This window comes from Podarcis filfolensis (assembly GCF_964270895.1).
Source record: "Podarcis filfolensis genome assembly, chromosome: 12".
In the NCBI taxonomy this organism is placed as follows: Eukaryota; Metazoa; Chordata; class Lepidosauria; order Squamata; family Lacertidae; genus Podarcis; species Podarcis filfolensis.
Genome location: NC_139614.1, coordinates 57,877,548 through 57,896,373, shown reverse-complemented (window position 1 = coordinate 57,896,373; position 18,826 = coordinate 57,877,548). Strand labels below are relative to the sequence as shown.

General features: G+C 60.9%; 2 protein-coding genes and 1 long non-coding RNA gene across 5 annotated transcripts in view; 2 read left to right on the top strand and 1 right to left on the bottom strand.

Annotated features, from left to right (window-relative positions):
• Positions 1–18,390, top strand: part of AGAP3 (ArfGAP with GTPase domain, ankyrin repeat and PH domain 3) — a 100,983-nt gene extending 82,593 nt beyond the window's left edge. For all 3 annotated transcript variants that reach the window (XM_083579327.1, XM_083579326.1, XM_083579328.1), the window contains 7 exons: positions 1,787–1,975; positions 5,912–6,073; positions 12,315–12,469; positions 12,678–12,768; positions 13,551–13,773; positions 17,264–17,519; positions 17,647–18,390. In XM_083579327.1, coding sequence (XP_083435453.1) covers positions 1,787–1,975; positions 5,912–6,073; positions 12,315–12,469; positions 12,678–12,768; positions 13,551–13,773; positions 17,264–17,519; positions 17,647–17,871 — 1,301 coding nt within the window. In that variant the 3' untranslated portion in view covers positions 17,872–18,390. The remainder of the gene's footprint in view (positions 1–1,786; positions 1,976–5,911; positions 6,074–12,314; positions 12,470–12,677; positions 12,769–13,550; positions 13,774–17,263; positions 17,520–17,646) is intronic.
• LOC310745974 (uncharacterized protein) overlaps positions 1–18,826 on the top strand; it is a 618,230-nt gene that overhangs the window by 285,725 nt on the left and 313,679 nt on the right. The window lies entirely within an intron of this gene.
• Positions 1–18,826, bottom strand: part of LOC310746292 — a 284,046-nt gene that overhangs the window by 94,279 nt on the left and 170,941 nt on the right. The gene's annotated exons all lie outside the window — the stretch shown is intronic.

Sequence of the window (18,826 nt, the reverse complement as noted above, 5' to 3'; positions counted from 1 at the left end):
GCAGCCGGGAGCCGAGCACCAGCTAATTACCCTTCCGAGTATGTCTTGTAAATTAAGGGCTAATTAGAGGCAAAGTCAGTGTCATGGTTTTACACGTGTTTTTCAGGCGCTGATCCGCCAGAGGGAGGGGGAGCTCAGCGGAGCAGAGAGCGGGCGGCCCTGTCACTCATCCCAGGGTGGGGCAGGGGATGGGGCCAGCAGAGCAGCAAGGCTCCCCTCGGACCCCAGACCCCTTTACACCTGTCCTGGCAATGGTCAGGTTCGGGGCTTGCTCTCTATAGCACAGAGATAAATAGGACCACAAGGCTCTGGCCGGGTTGGGCTTGAGAGCAGCTGCGGTTGCTTGGAGCCCCAGCTGTGTGGGGTGGGCAGCGGGGGCTGCCCTGGCCCAGCCTCTCTCCTCCCCCCAGCTCCGAGATCCTAGAGGTTGGAAAGGGACCCCCAAAGGGCATCTAGTCCAACCTCCTGCAATGCAGCAATCACAGCCAACACATCCCTGACAGACAGCCATCCAGCCTCTCTTTAAAAACCTTCAGGGAAGGAGAGTCCGCCCCCTTCCAAGGAGGGAGTCTAGCCAGGATGGTGCCCCCTTGTCTCCCCATCAGCCTCTCCCTCCCACTTGCCCCATCCATCTGGGGGGCTGCAAGGCAGCTTCAGCCCCAGCCTGTGGCTCCCTGCCGCCCTTGCCGTGGTCCTCGCTCTCCCAGGCCTTGCCTTCCGGGATCAGTCTTGGGCCGAGAAGGAGTGGTTGTCCTCTCCCACTTTCTCTCTGGAAGTGCCCAGGGCTGTGAAGATGGGGGGGCTTCCTTGAAATGGGGCAGGTGGTGGGCTGGCCAGCTGGGGCCGCTTGGCCCCCTTGCGCAGTGCAATGGGAGGGGAGCAGCGTCCGCGCTGACGGCTTTTGCTTGGTTCTTCCCAAAAGTTTTGTTCCCGTAATGTAAGAAGATATAAATGCCGGGACACCCCGGCAGAGTGAGAGTTCCTGTGTGCCAAGGGGTTGGCAGTGCCAAAGAGGGAATCCTGAAGGGCTCTGCAATATCCCCTCCATGGTTCTCTGGCCAGAGGTTCAGGATGATCCCTCACAGGACCCCACTGTCTGTCTGTCTGTCTGTCTGTCTGTCTGTCTGTCTGTCTGTCTCCCACTGATGCCCCTCCTGCTGTCCTTTCCATCAGATGAGTCAGAAGGTGCCAGGCCAGAGGTGGGTGGGCTTGGCCACTACAGGCACAGGCGGACAGGCAGGACAGAACTTGTGGACAGCAGGAACGTAGCCCCCTTCTCACCCTGGCCCTTGCCTCTATCTGTCCCCCCCAGCCCCAGCTCCCTGCTGGCTCCCTTGTGGATTCCCCCACCACAGGAAGCTGCGATTGGCCTCTCGGGCAAGTGGCCCCAAGGACCGCATACTGGGGGCAGAGGGAGGGGGGCACAGCTTGTTGCTGCCCCGCTTTGGTGGTGGCTGGGGTGGGAAGCTGGCGTGACTCAACAAAGCTGTTTCCCCAAGCAGCCCTCGACAGGTGTTTTTCAGGCATCGTAAAACAGCGCCATTTAGCAGCTTACCTGTAGCCTTTAGGAGCAAAGGTGCCTTTGTGCGTGCAGAGGGACTGGAGCTCCAAGCAAGGGGGGGGGCATCAGGGCAGCCAGCCACCCATGCCCAAATATAGTGGCTCCTCTTGTCCTCAGGGGTCCCAGTGGCCTCCCAAATCCCTGGGCCTGGCTCCATCCCTCCGCTGCAGATCCCCCATGCCCAGGTGGGTCTCCCCCTCACCCGGGGCTGTCTCTCTCCTGCAGGCGCCCCCCACTCGGCCAGCAGCACCTCCCTGCACTCGGAGCGCTCGGGCAGCGGCACCAACCTGGTGGGCTTCAGCATGAAGCCGGATGGCGGCGGGGGAGGGGGCATGCACCAGCGCTCCTACTCTGTCTCCAGCGCAGACCAGTGGAACGAGGCCGTCGTCTTGCCTAGCAGCGTCCCAAACCCAGGTGAGTGAGTGGCAGCAGCTGTGTGCGTGCACGGGGGGGGGGGGGGGGTGCAGGGAAGGGGTTTGTGAGTTTTGTGCTGTGGGAGGTGGGCAGACCTGCTGCGGTTTGCCCCTGCAGCTGCCCCTCCATCTCTCAGCCCCTGTCTTCAGAGCTCAGCCCATGGAGCGGGGCCGCTGCCATGATGCAGGCCAGAAATTGCCCCCCCCCCCCAGGGAGATGGGGGTTCCCCTCTGCCTGACTCCTCTTTGCCCTGCCCATGTCCTGCTCTTTATTCCAAGCCTGGGGCCCCGAAGTGTTTCCACAGGGATTGGGAAGGGGAGAAGGCAGGGGGAAAGGGGCCACCCCAGGCAAGGCCCCGCTTTGCCCAGGGCCAGGGGAGGTCGGAGGTCAGGCCTGGAGGGGCAGAGAGGCAGCAAGGGTCTTCTGCCTCCCAGGGGAAGGCTCTGGCCACCCTCTCACGCCTGCCTGCCTGCCTGCCTGCGGATGTGCTGCACCCGTTGGCTGGCTGCAACGAGCAGGAGCCCCAGCAAAAAATCTCTCCTGCCTCCTTTCCCCCTCCCCCCTCCCTCCCTCCTGCACGGGTGTTTCAGGACAGTTGAGTGAATTAAAATAATTCATACATTTCCCAACGTAGCCACTTTGCCGAATTGGAAAATAAATGCTTCTGTGCGGCATCCATCACTCGGTGCTTCCTGGCTCTGCCGCCGCACTAAAAAAGCAGTTAAATGCACATCAAGAGTGGAGGAGCCATTTCCATGCCTGCTCGCCCCCTTGTCGTTCTCATTAGCGCGGCAGCCGCCCCCCCACTCCCTCCCAGGGGCTTTCGCAGTTTAAAGAGAGCCTCTTTATGATCATTACCGGAGTCCGACTGCGCCGCCGCCATTTGGAGCTGGGGAGGCTCCTCATTTGTAACTGTGAAAAACTATCAATTTCGGCGCGCCTGATGCAGCGCCTCCATCATTGGCCCCATCAGCTCCCTGCTGGAAGCGAATTAATCAGACTGTTACTGCTGATGGGGCAGAGCGAGAGAGAGAGAGGGAGAGAGAGAGAGAGAGGGAGAGAACGAGTGAGCGGGCGGGAGCTAGCCAGCCAGTGGATGTGGGGCATGGCAGAGGGCTCCTCGCCCATCGCCCAGGTGGGGAGGACCCTGCCTGCGCCACCGGGACCTGCCCTGGCCAGAGGCGACAGCAGAGGAAGTGGGGCTCTGGCCCCTGGTGGTGAGGGGAGGGTGTCCTTATAGCAGGCCAGGGGCAAACAGTGGCCGGAGAGCCCCTGCGGCTCTGGGAGCCCTTGGCAGATGGGGAGGTTCACCGCTCTGCCTGCGTGAGCGTCGCTTGGGGTGAGGAGTCTCTTCCCGTATAGGCGGGTTGGTCTGGATGACCTTTGAGGTGCCCTCCGCTACCACATGGCCCTGTTCCCAGGGCTTTTCCTGCAGCCCTGGCAGGGGCTGCATCCGTGTCAAATTCCACCGTGGTCCCCCTGGGTGTGGGAGAGTTTCCAAAACACCCCCCTCCTTGCCCGTGGTCCTCAATCTCTGGAAAGAAGAACAGCCGGCAGGAACGGGGAAACGGGGGGCCAAATGTGGCCCTCCCATTCTCTCCGCCTGGCCCCTGGGCCTCTCCCCAGCCCTGCCTTGCACTCTCCTAGGGAGCTTTTGCCTGGCCGCAAGGCGTCCTTGAGCTCTGCTTAACAGGTGGGCGTGAGCAGAGTCTTGCCCAGCTGATGAAGCCCACTTTGGTTGCCCATTCTTGCCCCACACATGCCCCCAGAAGAGAAAGTGGCCCTCTGGCTGGGAAAGGCCTCCCCCCCCCCAATCTGGCAATAAGAAGAGCCTCCTGCCACATTTGCCCCAACCTCCTGCTCTCCCCAGTGCCCAGCCAGATGCCTCTGGGAGGCTGGCAAACAGGGCAGGAGCTCTCTGCCACCTAGGATGCCCAAGGCCTGCTCCCCTGGTCCCAGAGGTGGTGTGTGGCCCCCGGGACTGGTAGGCACTGGCAGGAGTAAGGGCCCCGGCAGAGGAGAGAGGTGGGGAGGAGGCCGTGAGTCAGGCGCCTGTCCTGGGTGGGGGCTGGGGGGTCAGGAGCCCTTCTGAGGTTGGCACTGCACGATTCGCCGTGGCTGTGGATCCTCCAGGGCCAGCAGAGGAAGGGCAGGGCTTGTCCTCTACTCGGACGCCAGCCCAGAAGCCATTGACTTGGTGAGGTCCCCGTGGCTGGGCCCCATCCAGGCCCCCTGGCAAGGGGGCCAGTTCATGCAGCCATGCTGGGAAGAGAGGCAGTCTCCTCGTACCGAGACGGAGCATTTGGTCCATCTGGCCTAGTGGTGTCTGCACGGACAGGCAGCAGCCTTTTCCAGCACCACACGGTGATGCCTAGGGTGTGTGTGTCTGAGACCTGCTTGCAGGGCAGCCCCTCTGCTGCCAAGCTCTGCCCCTTCCCCACATTGGCCCTGGCTGGGTTTGCAACACATGGGGCTGCCCCATGGCCAGACGTTTCCTGTGGCCAGAGCCCCACAGCTGAGCACGGATGGGTCTGTAGCCCAAGGACAGGATCCCCCAGGGCGACTGGGTGGGCAGGCCCCTTTCCCTTTGCAGAGGAGGCTGAGAGAGACCCCTTTCCCTGCTCTGTGTGGGGTTCTGTCCCACTGCCCCTTCCATTGCCCCTCTCCATTGCCTGTGGCTGAGGCCCCGCTGGCTTGTCTCTGCAGGGCCCTGAATCCCTCACTAACTTCTGCAGCCGGGGGGCGGGTAAGGGGGCATCCTGAGCAGGGCAGGATCCAAAGGAAGTTCAGCCCCCCCCCCACCTGCCTGTCTCCCCTGCCCCCTGGCATGGCAGGGGCTCCAAAGCAAGAGGGGCTTTCCCCAAACTCTATGGGGGGAGGCCAAAGTCCTCCTCGCAAACAGTTGGCATTGAGGACATCGGCTCCTACCCTGCGCGTTTAATCCAGTGCAACGTGATGTGGTTTCATTCATTTTATTTCATAAAATTTGCACGCCCCTTGATTGTAGGAAACCTCAAAGTGGTTTACAAAAAGAACGTCGCTTTGAAGCCTAAATGCCCCCCCCCCATGGGAACGGTAGTTCTGCAATGGGGTCAGACCAGAGACCGCTAAAGGAGAAGCGGCAGGGGGGTGGGACGGTGGGGGCTTTTTAGTAACGCAGGTGAGCCTGATGTTTGTGCCGGGGGTCTGTTTGCGGAAGGGCGGGGGCAGCCCACTGCCCCCACTCCCAGTGAAGGGAGCCCAATGAGCCCCCCCAAAAGCCCCTGTCTTTGAGGGGTGCAGGGGCCGCACTGCCCGGGATCCCTAGCCGAGGAGGGTGGGGTTGGGCCGGGGGGGGGTCTGGAGCGCCTGGCGGGGGGGCTTCCGCATTTACGCTGATTGGGAGCTGGCGCTCTCTGCTCCGCGGCTGGAATTGAATGTCAGGCTTCTGATTTTGTTGCTGGTCTCTAATGAAATTTGACATTTAATGGTGAGAGCTGCGGCGGCGTGTGTGCGTGTGTGTGTGATCGGAGCTTGATTAGCGCACTCTAATTGACAGTAATTAGCCAGCTCCCTGATTGTTTCTAATTCTGCTATTAATTGTAAGGAACAGTATGATTGAGGATAAATTTGGCGCGTGGCAGGCAGGGATATGGAAGGCGCTCGCGGGGACCCTCCCGTTCCTGCCCCATTGGTGGGGGGGGGATCTGCTCTGCCCTTGGGGGGGTGGCCTGGCCCTTTCGGTGGGGGGCGGGGGAGGCATTGATATCCCCCAATGGGGGCATGCCTTCCTAGGGGCAGAAAGGTAGTGGAGGGGTAGGTTGCCTGCTTTTATTGTAGAGTTGGGGGGTTCCCAGGGGTCATCCAGACCACCCCCGCTTGCGTGGGGCCTGGGGGTCGGCGGGGTGGGTGTGCCGCCGACGGCGCGTCTGACGCTCTCTCTCTTTCCGCCCCCAGCCAACGGCACCACCGACTCCCTCAGCTCCAGCCCCAACGTGTCCAGCACCGCCAGCCCCAAGCTGGAGCCCCCACCGTCCCCCCACGCCAACAGGAAGAAGCATCGCCGGAAAAAGAGCACGGGCACCAGCCGGCCGGACGGGGCTGGGACGGTGGCCGAAGGTACCTTGGGGAACCGGCCTGGGGAGGGCGAGGGTGGGCCTGATTCCCCCTTCAAGGCGCAGGCGCCCCCAGGAGAGGGCAACAGAGTGGGGGCTTCCGTCCCAGGCAAGCAGCCGCTTCTTCCTCGGAGGCTGCGTGAAATCACAGAACTGTAGATTTGGGAGGCAGCCCAAGAGGCACCTAGTCCAGCCCACAGTGCAGGAGTCATGTTGTGAATCCTTGTTCAGCCTCCAGAGCATGCGCAGAGTCCTTTCTGTTGCCGCCTAGCTGGGAGGGCCGTGGGTGGGGAGAAGGGCTGGGAGGGCCTTGAGAGTGGTCAGGGGCCTGTCCTGAGCCTCGAGGCCTGGCCCTCCTTCCTGCCTCGTTCTGGGGCCTGCCTGCAGGGGCTTTGTGCTTCCCAGGAAAGCCCGGCACGGTTCCCAGCCTTCCCTCCGGGGTCTGTGGGGAAGGGGCTTCTCGCTTGCTCAGGGGGTTGTGCGTTGTGCTCAAGGAGGAGACACTGCCCAGGTTGCGCTGAGCGGGGCAGCTTGGGTTGTGCAGGAGGGAAGAAATAAATATCCATTAGAAGTGGTGTTCAGGGTGCTGCCTTGACAGTGAGGCCGCTAGTCCTCAAGGAGGGAGCGGGAGACCTCAGCTGAGTCTGTCTCCTCCTAGTCTGTGCCATGCCTGGCCTGGGGGGGGGGGTGTGTGTTTGTTCCCCTCGCCTAGGCTTGTGAGCTGTGTGTCCCGGGGAGCTGAGTTAAACCGTAGCAATATCCCAGGGGTCTAGCACATCCTTAGAGGCTTTCAGGGGTGCAGGTCACTGAGCCCCTTCTCTGCGCGGACGGAGCAAGAAGGCTGAGGCCTTCTCCTCCCCCCCTGATCTGCTGGCAATGCAGAGGAAAGGCATTTGCATTGGTTAGTGGATATCTTCACATGCTCAGGAACCCCCGTGGCTCCTTCTGGCAACACCCCAGGGCCTCTCAGGTGAGGGGGGGCTTTGCATTCTCAACTCTAGCACCATTTATCCCTTGCTGCACCTGCTGTGCAGAATGACGATTTGGGGCAGACTTGGGGGGAGGGCAGTCCCGACCTTCTTTTCCTGCAGCTTGATGTGGCCCCCAAACCCCCTTGGCATTCTGCTTGCTCCTCATTTTGCAGCGCCCAGGAATCTGCTGGCTCGCTGCATCCCCCTCCCCCTATCCCAGGCCAGGGCCCCCTTTCTCCCCCCCCAGCGGAAGAGGCATTTGGGGCTGGGGAGGGGGGCTCCCCGCAGGCAGGCAGGCAGGCCCCAGTGCCTCAGGTTGGCACCCTGGGAGAGTGGGTGAGGTCTCGGGATGAATTGCCATCAGTTTATCTCATTTAGGAGGTAATCAGAGGCGAGGACGTGCGGCGCAATTGAATCTTCGTTGTTCTGAAGTATCATAAATCACGCACGGAGCTGTTGCTTTTTTACATGGCCGCATGTTAAAGAGCGAGGCGCTGCCGCCACTGTGTCAAACTGCTCAGGGAGCGTCTGCAAAGTGCACCGGGGCGCGTCAGGCAGCCGTGGCAGAGGGCGGCGGAGCAGCCCCCCCCCAGCCCAACTTTTGCGAACTCTCCGACCAGCTGGGTTCGTGGCAGCTGAACTCTTGGGAGCAAAACGTGGCCGGTGGGGCTGGGGTGCGAGGGATCGGGGCAGGGTTCCTCCTCAGCTACTTCCTACTGGCCAGGGTCCCTTGGCTGTCTGTCTGTCCCTGGCCGATGAAGAAGTCCTCCTGGGCTTAAGGAGGGAGGCAAGGGGCTCAGCACCAGCCTGGCAGCCCCTCAGCACCTTCCTGAGCAGCAGCCCAGTGATGTGCTTTTGTCGCGAAGCCCACGCAGGGAAACCAGCGGCTGGCGAAGAGTTTCTTTGGGGCGGTGGCTGTGATTAATGCTGCCTGTCAGGGCCTGTCGTAGAACCCTTGCTGCCGGCTGGTGGGCGCTCCTGAGCAGCCCCCACCAGACTGCCAGGGATTACGCCCGGTCTCCATGTGCCTCCTGCTCCTTGACAGCCCTGCTGGATCCTTGCCCCCCACCCTGCCCCATGTCCCTTTGGGAACCTTGCCTCCCCACTTCCTGCAATGGAGAGGCAAGCTAGGAAGCCGCCATGCCCCCCCTCCCCTCTCCAGCCCCCCAACCTCCTGCTTCTGGCTGGCCCTTCCTGGCCCCCAACCACAGGGGCTGTGCCAGGGGGAGGCCCCACTCCTCGCTTGTGAGGGCTCCCCCCTGCTCCGTTTCCATGGGGCGGCCTTCAGCCGTGTGCTTGTGGGCTCCCTCCGTCTGCCTGGCAGTGTGGGGTGGAGGGGGGAGGAGGGGGGCTGTCCCTGATGCACTAATACAGGTTAGGAATATTGGGTTTAATGAGCTGCAAAATGAGGCGGTAGCGCCATGACATTTACGAATGGCGCCCGCCTCGTGCACCACCCCCCCAACGCCTGCTCGATTGCGGAGGTGCCAAGTCCCTCTCCGAGCGATGAGGGGCTGCCATGATGCCAGGGGGCAACCTCGCTCGTGGGGCTCCCTGGGCATGGGGGGCCAGAGAGGGGCCCGGCTGCAGATCCCGCTCGCACCAGCAGCCCTGGTGTGAAGAAGGCAAGAGGACAGGTGCTTTGCCAAGGAGCAGCGGAGGGTGGCATGGGGCCAGCCCCATAGAGAGTGGGGTGGCGGATCTCTCCCTTCTCCCACAGTGCCTGCCGAGGGACGTCCCCCCGGGACTCCTCCGGCACGTGCTCCCTCCTCGAAAGATGCCCTGGGGAGCAGGTGCAGGCGAGGGGGGTCTGGCTTGGCGGGGGGGCGCCTGGCCTCGCTCCCCGGCTCCCCTCGTGGCCTTGCTAATTTCCCTCTCATTTGGAGGGCTTGTTGCCCAGGCAGCGTTGGAGACGAGGTCGCGGGGTTAACACCCATTAGCAGCCGCTGCCGCAGCGAGGAGGCTGCCTGGCTTGCTCAGGAGTACTTCAGAGCGTTCAGCCTGCGAAACATCATCAAAAAATAATCAAGAGACGCACTCGCTCATTCCACTGCCCACTAATTCCTGGGGAGCCGCACGCGGACGTGGCTTAGCCCTCCCCCCTTCTCACACCCTTCCTGGCCAGCCCCACGGCAAGTGAGAGACCCAGAGCAGGAGACTCTCTGTGCCAGGCCCCCCACAGCCCCCTCTCCAGCCTTTCCGCAGAAGCCCATCCCAGTCTCTCGTCAAATTACCCAAATGCTCCTCTAATTTCTCAGTTGGTCAGTCACTGAGCTAATGAGTTTGGGGAGGGGGGAGCGAGCTGCTGGGCCCAGAGGAATGCACTGAAATGGGGGGGCTGCATGGCGGGGCGCTGAGCTCTCTTCCCCCTCCCCGTTGTTTGTCCGCATTGGAGTCCCGCAGGAATGGAGAGGACCCCTGGGGGGGGGGAGGTGCCCGGGCTGCCTCCTCCTCTCCTCATGGCACAGAAACATCGTCTGTTCCAGGCACAGGCTGCGGGGGCAAGATGGGCAAGGGACTGGCATGCGTAAGGCCACATGTCCTCCAGGGGTCTCCTCCGGGGCCCCCCCAAGCCCTGCTGCAGCTCTCAAGGTCCCACCTGCCAGGGCAGGGATGGCCGGAGATGGACGACGGGCTGGCAAGGAAATGTGGGCAGAGCGCCATGGCTTTGTTGCCCCAAGCAGTGCCTCCTGATGCTGCACCTGTGACTGGCACCAAGGAGCCTGCAGCGATGCCCGCTCTCCTGTCTAAGAAGGGCGGAGGACAGTCACAAGGGATCACAGAAGCCTGGAGCCACAGAGCTGGAAGGATCATCCAGCCCAACCCCCTGCAATGAACCCAGGGACAGGGGGACAGTCACAAGGAAGGGTTTGGCAGTCCTTGGGGTCCGAAAGGTTCACAAGGAGATGCTGAGGTGTGGGAAGCCAAGAGAAGGCCTGGCCAAGGCTTTCTTCCCTTGACCCCACCTGTCTCTCTGTGCCCCTCAAGAGGTGGCTGGGCAACAGATTTAAAGCCTTGGCAGCTTCCCCATGATGCACTGGGGGAGGGAGTGGCGCTGGAAGGAGGGAGCTGGGAGCCCCGACCCCTAGCTGAGCGGGCGCCACCTGGAGAGGGAGGCCGGGCTCTGGGCTCCCAGCCCCCTGGGGGAGAGGACTCTGGGGCGTCTGTTCTGCTCGCTGGTTCCCCTCCGGTTGACTGTGAGAAGAGGAGGCTGGACTAGGTGGGCCATGGGCCTGATCCAGCAGCCTGTCCTTGGCTTCATTGCAGGGGGTTGGGCTGGATGACTCTTCCAGCTCTGTGGCTCCAGGCTTCTGTGATCCAGCCACCGCCAGGCAAATGGTCCATTGATCGGAGGGCTGCCTGGGCAGCTGCAGGGACGAAGGTGCTTGTGCCAGGCCTGTGGCTTGGCAGGCGCAGAGGCGCTCCCTGGAGCTGGGGGGGGGCTCCCAAGGGCCCTCCCTGGAGGCCCCTGCCTGACCTGACTGGGTGTGGGGGAGCAAGCCAGGTGCCCCTGGGGGCGAGGGAGCATGGGGCCTGGGGAAGGGGGCTGGCTCCAAGGGCTGACCCATGCTGGGCCAGGACTCCTTTCCCTTGGCCCTGCCTGCCTGTCTCTCACAGAGAGTGAGGAAGCCACATTATGGAGCTGAGGATGTTATTTGCATAACACTAATTAGGGAATTACACATCATTTTGCTATGAGCTGGAGCGTGGGCTGTGACATCGCATGGGATGATTACTCCTGGCCCCCGGCAACTCCCCTCCAGGGCGGTAGCAGCAGCAGCTGGGCAGGCATCTGCCCTGGGGGGGAACCCCCCTCGATAGCTCCTGCAAGCTGCCCATCTTCTGGCCCCTGTCCTGTCTCCGGCTGGGGCCACTCTGGGAGGCCCCTGCAGGAAAGGGTGAGAGACTGCTTTGCTCTGGCCGCTGCGCACCTCCTCCCCAAACTTGACTAGGTCCTAAAATAAAAGCATGCCCCCCCCAAAAAAAAACTCCTCCATCATTTTTGCCTGAGGCCATTTAGTTGCCCTGCAGGCCACAAGGTGCTCCTCCTGGACTGTGTGGGGCCCTGGGGGCCTCCCTTCTCAGGTGACCCTGCAGTGCCCAGGCTTCCTCCTGAGGAGGGGCTGCCTCTCTCCTCCCGGGTGCAACCAGGCCCTGGGCACAGCCGTGGGCAGGACAGAGGTCGTGGCTGCCAGGGGAGCCTCACTGCCCCCCACTGCATGGCTGGCAAGAGTCCTGGCCGAAGTGGGTTGTGGACTGATCCTGGGAGGTGCTTCTTCCCGAGTGCAGATGCCCTGATTCTGGACCAGTTTGCACACATCAGCTCTGGACCACCACTCCCATCCGCCTCGGCCGGCCTGCCTTCTTGTGCCGGGTCCAGTGGGCGTTGCAGTGCAGTACCAGGTGGTGAGAACAGTCTGCTGCCTACTGTTGCTTCTCTCATCCACCTGGAGCTGCTTTCCCTTTCTCTGTCCATCTTTCTCCTTGCCTCTCCCCAAGATGCCTGGGCTGGTGGTGATGGTACAGTCCAGCCTGGATCCGGCCACCAGGCACTTCTGGGTTGTGACCCGTTGGCTGGATGCTGCTGCCCATGCAGGATGCTTGGCTAGGCCGGCCGTGCTGAGCCTGGTCCGTGGAAGCCGTGGGGAGAGGGCTGGATCTGTGCTCCCCCAGCGTCACTCGGACTGTACAGGCCACCCTTCGTAAGGGGCGGCTTGCGACATTGCATTCACCGCACTGCATGTTGAGTAGTTGTGCTGCGTTTGATGGGACTTTATTGCCACCTGAAGATTAGGCTGGGGTAGAAATGGATTAAGTGCTTCCCTAAAGGAGGGGAGTAATAGAGGGACAAAGGTTGCCTGGGAGTCAGTGACAAGGGCTGCACATCAAGGTTTGGAGCCTGAATGGCGTGGGGGCTTTGCCATCCCTCACACCACCCGACTCTCCTCCAGGAAACGAGGTTTGTGATGTGTCTCCCCTTTGCTGGAGACAAGGGACTGGGTTGGAGAAAGAGCTTGCAGCTGCCATCCACCCAGCCCTCTGCTAATTATTATTATTATTATTATTATTATTATTATTATTATTATTATTATTAATACCCCGCCCGTCTGACTGGGTTTCCCCAGCCACTCTTTGCGGCTTCCAACGAAATATTAAAAATGCAATAAAGCATCAAACATTAAAAATTTCCCTGAACAGGGCTGCCTTCAGATGTCTTCTAAGAGTCAGGCAGTTGTTCATTTCAAGCGAGCCTCTCCCCTCTTTCTCCTCCAGAGCAAGACGAGTCCTTTGAGTTTGTCATTGTGTCTCTGACGGGCCAGTCGTGGCTCTTTGAGGCCTCCACGGCAGAGGAGAGGGAGCTCTGGGTGCAAGCCATTGAGAGCCAGATCCTGGCAAGTCTCCAGGGCTGCGAGAGCAGCAAGAACAAGGTAGGTCTGTCGGGGGGGGGAGCAAAGCGGCTGTGATCCACGGCCTGCCGGGAGGGGGTCTTAGGCCAGGTTGCCATCCCGTTTCGCCAGGTTGCCATCCCGTTCTCCTGTTGCTCCCCCCTCCTTTCCCAGTGGCCCTGAGCAGGAAGGAGGCAGATGGGGGGAGACAGGCACCCTTCACAGGATGCAATGTCTGCCTTTCTTTCAGGCTCGCCTGGGCAGCCACAGCGATGCGCTCGCTCTGCAGTCCATCCGCACCGTGCGCGGAAACAGCTTCTGTGTGGATTGTGATGCGCCCAGTGAGTGATGGCCTGGCGGTGGCGGTTGGGGGGAGGAGCAGGGGTGTCTTTTCCTGCTGACAGAAGCTCCTCCGCAGGTCTGGACAGAGCAGTCGGAGACAGCAAACTGTTGCCTTGGGGGGTGAGGGAAAGCTCTCTGCCAGTGTGTGCCCAGGGCACTCTGGGCATTTTGTATCCCACAGAAGAGAGCGCCCCCTGAAAGCCCTGCACTGAAAGTGCTTCTTGGGTTTTGGCAGCTGCCTGCTGCAGCCAGGAGGCCCCCCCCACCCAGACCCTTTTCTCCCCCACCTGCCCAGCCTGCGTGAGGATGGCTCTGGCAGGAGAGGGGCGCTTTTGCCCTGCGATGATTCCTCGCTGCCAACGGTCAGCCCTCACCAAACGCATCTCTGTCTGAAGCCAAACATGGGCAGGGGGCATCTGGTGCCCTGCAAAAAAAAAAAAAACCCAAGGCAGGGAGGGAGCTGTTAACCTGGCTGCTGGCTCTGCAGCCCATTCCCAAAGGTGTTGGGTCGGAGGGAGGGACACGGTGGGAAAGTCAGCTTCAGGTGCAGATGACTATTGGGGTGCTCTGCAGAAATTCCTGGGGTGCTGAGTGGGTCCTTTGGGGGGTCTCCAGGCATTCCATAACACCCTGCCCTCGTCTGGACCCTTAAATCTCACCTGAACTTGGTTTCTATGGGGAGAGAGGGAGGGGGAGCCAGCAGAAGCCACTCTCTGGCAGGCAGGCAGGCTCCTGAGGGCGGGGGTCCCTTTCAGGTGTTAATTTGCCTGCCCCTCCGCAGACCCGGACTGGGCCAGCCTCAACCTGGGCGCCCTCATTTGCATCGAGTGCTCCGGCATCCACCGCAACCTGGGCACGCACCTCTCTCGCGTACGCTCCCTTGACCTGGACGACTGGCCTCTGGAGCTGGTGATGGTGATGACAGCCATCGGCAACACGCTGGCCAACTCCGTGTGGGAAGGCGCCATCGAGAACTACCCCAAGCCGCCCCCGGAGAGCTGCAGGTAGGCTGCGCCTGACGGAGGCCGCTGTGCCCCCTGCGGCCAGGGCTCCTGGGACTTGGCACTCGGGCAGCTGCCCCGTGGGGGCCTCCATGCGCTTGGTGGGGGGAAGGTGCTCTTGTGCCTGGTTCTAGAAAGGGGGCCAGAGGTGCCCCCCCCTGTCCTCTCACTTCTCTAGTGCTTGTGTTGGATTGGGGCATCAGCTCAGGCTGGGAGAAGAATCCCTTCCGGGGCAGGACCAAGTTCAGAAAAAGGGCTGAAACCTGAAGGAATTCCAGTCAAGGGGGAGTTGCTTTTTGTTTGAGATGGCAAACAAAAAAGTGGTGTGTGCATTTTTCAATGAATAAGAGGAGAGGCTCAAAACATCTGGCAGCCCGAGGCCGAGGGCAAGCTGCCGACTAGCCTGGCCACTGAATCTTACTTCTGCGCTGGTGAGGGGGCAGCCACCCTCTGACAAAACTGAGGAGGCAGCAGGCTAGTAAACTGAAGGGACTGGCGGGGGGCACCCTCCCCAGCACCTGCTGCTGGGACAAACATCTAGCCAGTTTGCGATAACCAGAAGGCTGTAAATTTAGGGTGGAGGTTACAGGAGGAAGAGTTGACCGTTTGAATGCATGGATTTGCATCTCAGACCTGCCAGAAACTCTGATTGAAAGGCCCCAAAAGGCACACACTTGCAAAGGGGCGTCAGAATTGCGAGAGTACTTCTCTGTGACCTCAAACACAGGTAGTCTGAGAACTGGACGTTCATAGACTTAGTGTTGCTGCTGTTTAGTTGTGTCAGACTCTTCGTGACCCCATGGACCAGAGCACGCCAGGCACTCCTGTCTTCCACTGCCTCCCGCAGTTTGGTCAGACTCATGCTGGTAGCTTCAAGAACACTGTCCAACCACCTCGTCTTCTGTCGTCCCCTTCTCCTTGTGCCCTCCATCTTTCCCAACATCAGGGTCTTTCCCAGGGCGGCTTCTCTTCTCATGAGGTGGCCAAAGTATTGGAGCCTCAGCTTCAGGATCTGTCCTTCCAGTGAGCACTCAGGGCTGATTTCCTTCAGAATGGAGAGGTTTGATCTTCTTGCAGTCCACATTCTAAGCTAGGAATCTGAAATTTGGTTCATGGGCGTCTCTGGTTTTTAGGAACGTCTGAAAACCGAACATTTAAAGTCTCATCCAGGGAGCAGTAGTCCAAACCCATGCATGGACTCGGGGGGGAATCAGTCAATATTTCTTTATTGCACAGCGAAAAATTGCCTTGCAAAATGCCCAGTTCTGCAGTGCAGTCACACCAAACATAATAAAACGGTCACCAATAATAATCTCTACAATCTATAATAGGTTGCTGCTTACAATTTTGTGACTGAGAGCAGGAGTGTCTGGATGGTTCCAGATACACCCATTCTCCACTCAGATTAATAGAGGAACTAGAAAACAGGCTGTTTGTATATGGCTGCCTCAAAATGGGTATCTGAAGAAGTGTGCATGCACACGAAAGCTGATACCAATAACAAACTTAGTGGGTCCCTAAGGTGCTACTGGAAGGAGTTTTTTTATTTTGTTCCAGAATAGGGACTCCCTGTGCGCCTCAAAATGACTGAGGTCCTTCCTCCCCATTCAGCTGGGAGGGACCAACTATCCCCCTCATCCTCTGACAGACGTTGCAGGGCCCCCATCGGCTGTGGCTCTTCCACATTAACTAGCAAGGTGGCATTTGGGATGTGAGGCCCAGGAGACTCTGAAAGGGGAGTTTCCTCAACATTCAAGAGTCAAAGCTGTTTTCCGTATGATGGGAGCCAGCAAGAGAGCAGGCAGGCTCCAGCCTGGGGTGGCAATGCTTCTTCGCTGACTGGCACGGGGCTCAGGATGGTGCAGCCTCAGCCCCTAAGGGGGCAGCAGCAGAGGGGGGAACCCACCCCCAGGGAGAGGGAGATCTCTGCATTCATTAGAGCCCAGTTTGCCTCCACCGCGGCAGGGCCAGCTCTCCAGCTGACCTGGGAAGGCAGCGCTGCTCTTTTCCCGCTCCAAGCAGACAGGTAAAGCCTTAATTTCCGCAATTAGCACAGCCGGGCAGGAAAAGGAAATGCAAATGCTGGAGATTGCTTAACGCTCTGGAATCATCCCGTCCCCTGGTCTCTGAAGTTCTGATGCGCTTCCTCTGAGGCATCGTAAGGCCAGACCTGGAGGTGGTGACGCGGGTGGAAGGTGGTTTCATTATTATTATTATAATTATTATTGGTTTGTTTCTATTTCTGTCAGGAGCTGCAAGGATCATTCTCGCAGGCTCTTCTCCGCCAGGGCCTGGGGGTGGGGGTGCCTGAGGCCCTCCGTGTATTGCTGGAGTGCCGCCCCCCTTAGCTCTCACCATTGGCCATGCTGGCTGCAGGGGGCAGAGGGCAGCTGGAGCCTCACAGCGCCTGGAAAAGGCCACAGGCCCCCCATCTCTGAGCAAGCCCTTGGAGGAGGAAGACGCTTGCTTCTTCTGTCAGGGGAGGGCTTGGCTGCCCCACAAGTCGGGTGGCTTTTCTTGGCAGAGCTCCCCATGATTCAGAGAGGGGCTGGTGCCGCCCGGGTGGGGGGTGGCAGTCAGGACCCACTTTTGCATGCCAAATGCCTCTGCTGCTTCCCACAAATGCCTGAGCTAGGAGGCCCCACAGCACCCCCTTTGCTCCTGGGCCAGCCCCACCTCTGAGCCACAGCGGAGAGCAAAATCAGGTGCCAGCCAGCTCCCCTTGGGGGCAGAGTGGGTGCCAAACTGGCTGGGACACTGTTTGTGTGTTACGCATCTGAAGCGCTCGCTGGGGCAGAGCTGGTCCCCTGCCTCTGCCATGGCCACGGGGGGCGAGAGAGCAGGTCCCCTCTCAGCAGCCTCTCTGGTTGCCGGAGAGTCAGGAGGAGCAGCGTGTGTAGGAGGGCCGATTCTGTGCCTGGAGAAGAAGGGGTTACAGGCGGTTGCATGGCTGCCCCGGCCCCTGGGGAGGCTGCCTTGTGTGTCCCTATCGGAGCCCCTGCGCTGTCACTCACTCATCCCGACACCCAGACAAGAGCCCTTTCTGCTGCCTTATCAGCGGATAAGAGCAGGTCAGGGGGCAGGAGGCACTGAGCATGCTCTGCCGCCAGTATTGATCGCGCCGGGCAAGATGCAGATGGATAGAATGGCCAGCAGATAGCAATGGGGTGCCGGCAGCATCGATCGGGGGCCCCTCGGCACCAGCGCCTTTGTGCGGGCGGCAAGACGCCGCTGGCGATAATGCCGCAGCCGCGACTCCGTCGGCGTCTAGCCCGTTCCTCCTGCCCTCCGGCGCGGGGGCTGGCCTTTCCGCTGGGGCTGCGTGATAGATGGCGATCCCGGGGGGCAGGCCGCCTTTATGGGGGCGTGCGGGACGGAGACGTCCCTTCCCTGGAATTGCAGCATGGAGGCGGGAGGGAAGCCAGGGGTCATCTAGTCGAAACTTGCGGCTGAAGCGTCCCTGACAGGTGGCTGCCCGCTTTTGCTTCTGCAGGGAGGAGAAGGAGCGTTGGATCCGGGCCAAGTACGAGCAGAAGCTCTTCCTGGCCCCTCTGCCCCACTCGGACGTGCCCCTGGGGCAGCAGCTGCTGCGGGCCGTGGTGGAGGACGACCTGCGGGCCGTGGTCACTCTGCTGGCACACGGCACCAAGGAGGAGGTGAACGAGACCTACGGGGACGGAGACGGACGGACCGCCCTGCACCTCTCCAGCGCCATGGCCAACGTGGTCTTCACGCAGCTCCTCATCTGGGTAACAGAGGGCCTTCCAAGGGGGTGGGGGGAGCGGCGGAGGCTGGGCAGGGGGCTGGCAGGAGAGGACCCCCCAGCTGCCCCCTCTCTGACCGGCATCCTTGCCGCTGTTTCTTCTCTGCCCGCAGTACGGGGTGGACGTCAAGAGCCGCGACGCCCGAGGCCTCACCCCCATGGCCTACGCCCGCCGGGCCGGCAGCCAAGAATGTGTGGACATCCTGCTCCAGCACGGGTGCCCCAGCGACGCCGCCATGAGCTCCCTCACGCCCAGCCTGCCCCGCAGGAATGTCAACAACAACGCCTCCCCTTCCGGGGCTCTCTCCCCCGAGCCCCCGTCCCCCACGGCCCACTGAGCCCCCTCTGGCAGCGCTGCAGGGGCCGGTCCTGGCGGCAGATGGGCGTGGGGCAAAGGCACCGGCCCTGGGCACCCGAGGGGCCTCTCCTTTGCTATCCTGGTGGCCAGGCATCCTCCGCGTGGGCAACCCTCCTTCCCACCCCCAGGAAAAAGGGAACACGGGCCCCCAGGGGCCCCAGAGCAAAGGGAACCCCCTTCCCCTCCCCCTGGCTGCACTTGTGGTGTGTCAGTACTATAGAGCCCCCCCCTTGCCTTCCCCTGCGTCCACCGCTGCAGCCTTTCCGGGACAGACCTGGGGTGGCCCCCCCACTTTGGATGCTGCTCCCCCTTCTCCAGCCTCCCACCCATCTCAGCCACTTGTGTATAAAATGTACATTGGAAATATTTATATGACGGTCTGTAAATAAGGTTTCTTTGCCGTTTGTGTGTGTGTGTGTGAGCTAGAGAGAGAGCAAGAGCGAGGAAGACCTGCCGCAGCAACCGAGCAGCTACCCAATAAACGAACTGCCCCACCTCACCCACCAACTGCCCCACACAGTGTGGCTCTCTCTCCTTCTTCTCCTCCGTGGAGCAGGGCCAGGGCTGCCCCCAGCCCAGGGGAGGCTGGACAGGGGTGGGGGCAGAGAGGCTGGGCTGAATTGGGGTGGGGGAGAGGCAGGGGAGCCTGGCCGCAGGCAAGCAAGCTGGCAAGGCCCCCACCTGCCCAGTAACCCCCTGGCTGTGGGGGGAGCAGGGCCAGGGGCCAGGCAAACTAGCAGGTGATGTGAAATGGAGTTAGGGGTCTTGGTGGACCACAAGCTTCACAGGAGTCCACGGTGTGATGCAGCAGCAAAAAAAGTTAATGCTATTCTAGGCTGCCTCAACAGAAGTCTAGTCTCCAGAGCAAGGGAACTAATAGTCCCACTCTCTTCTGCCTTGGTCAGACCACACCTGGAATACTGTGTCCAGTTCTG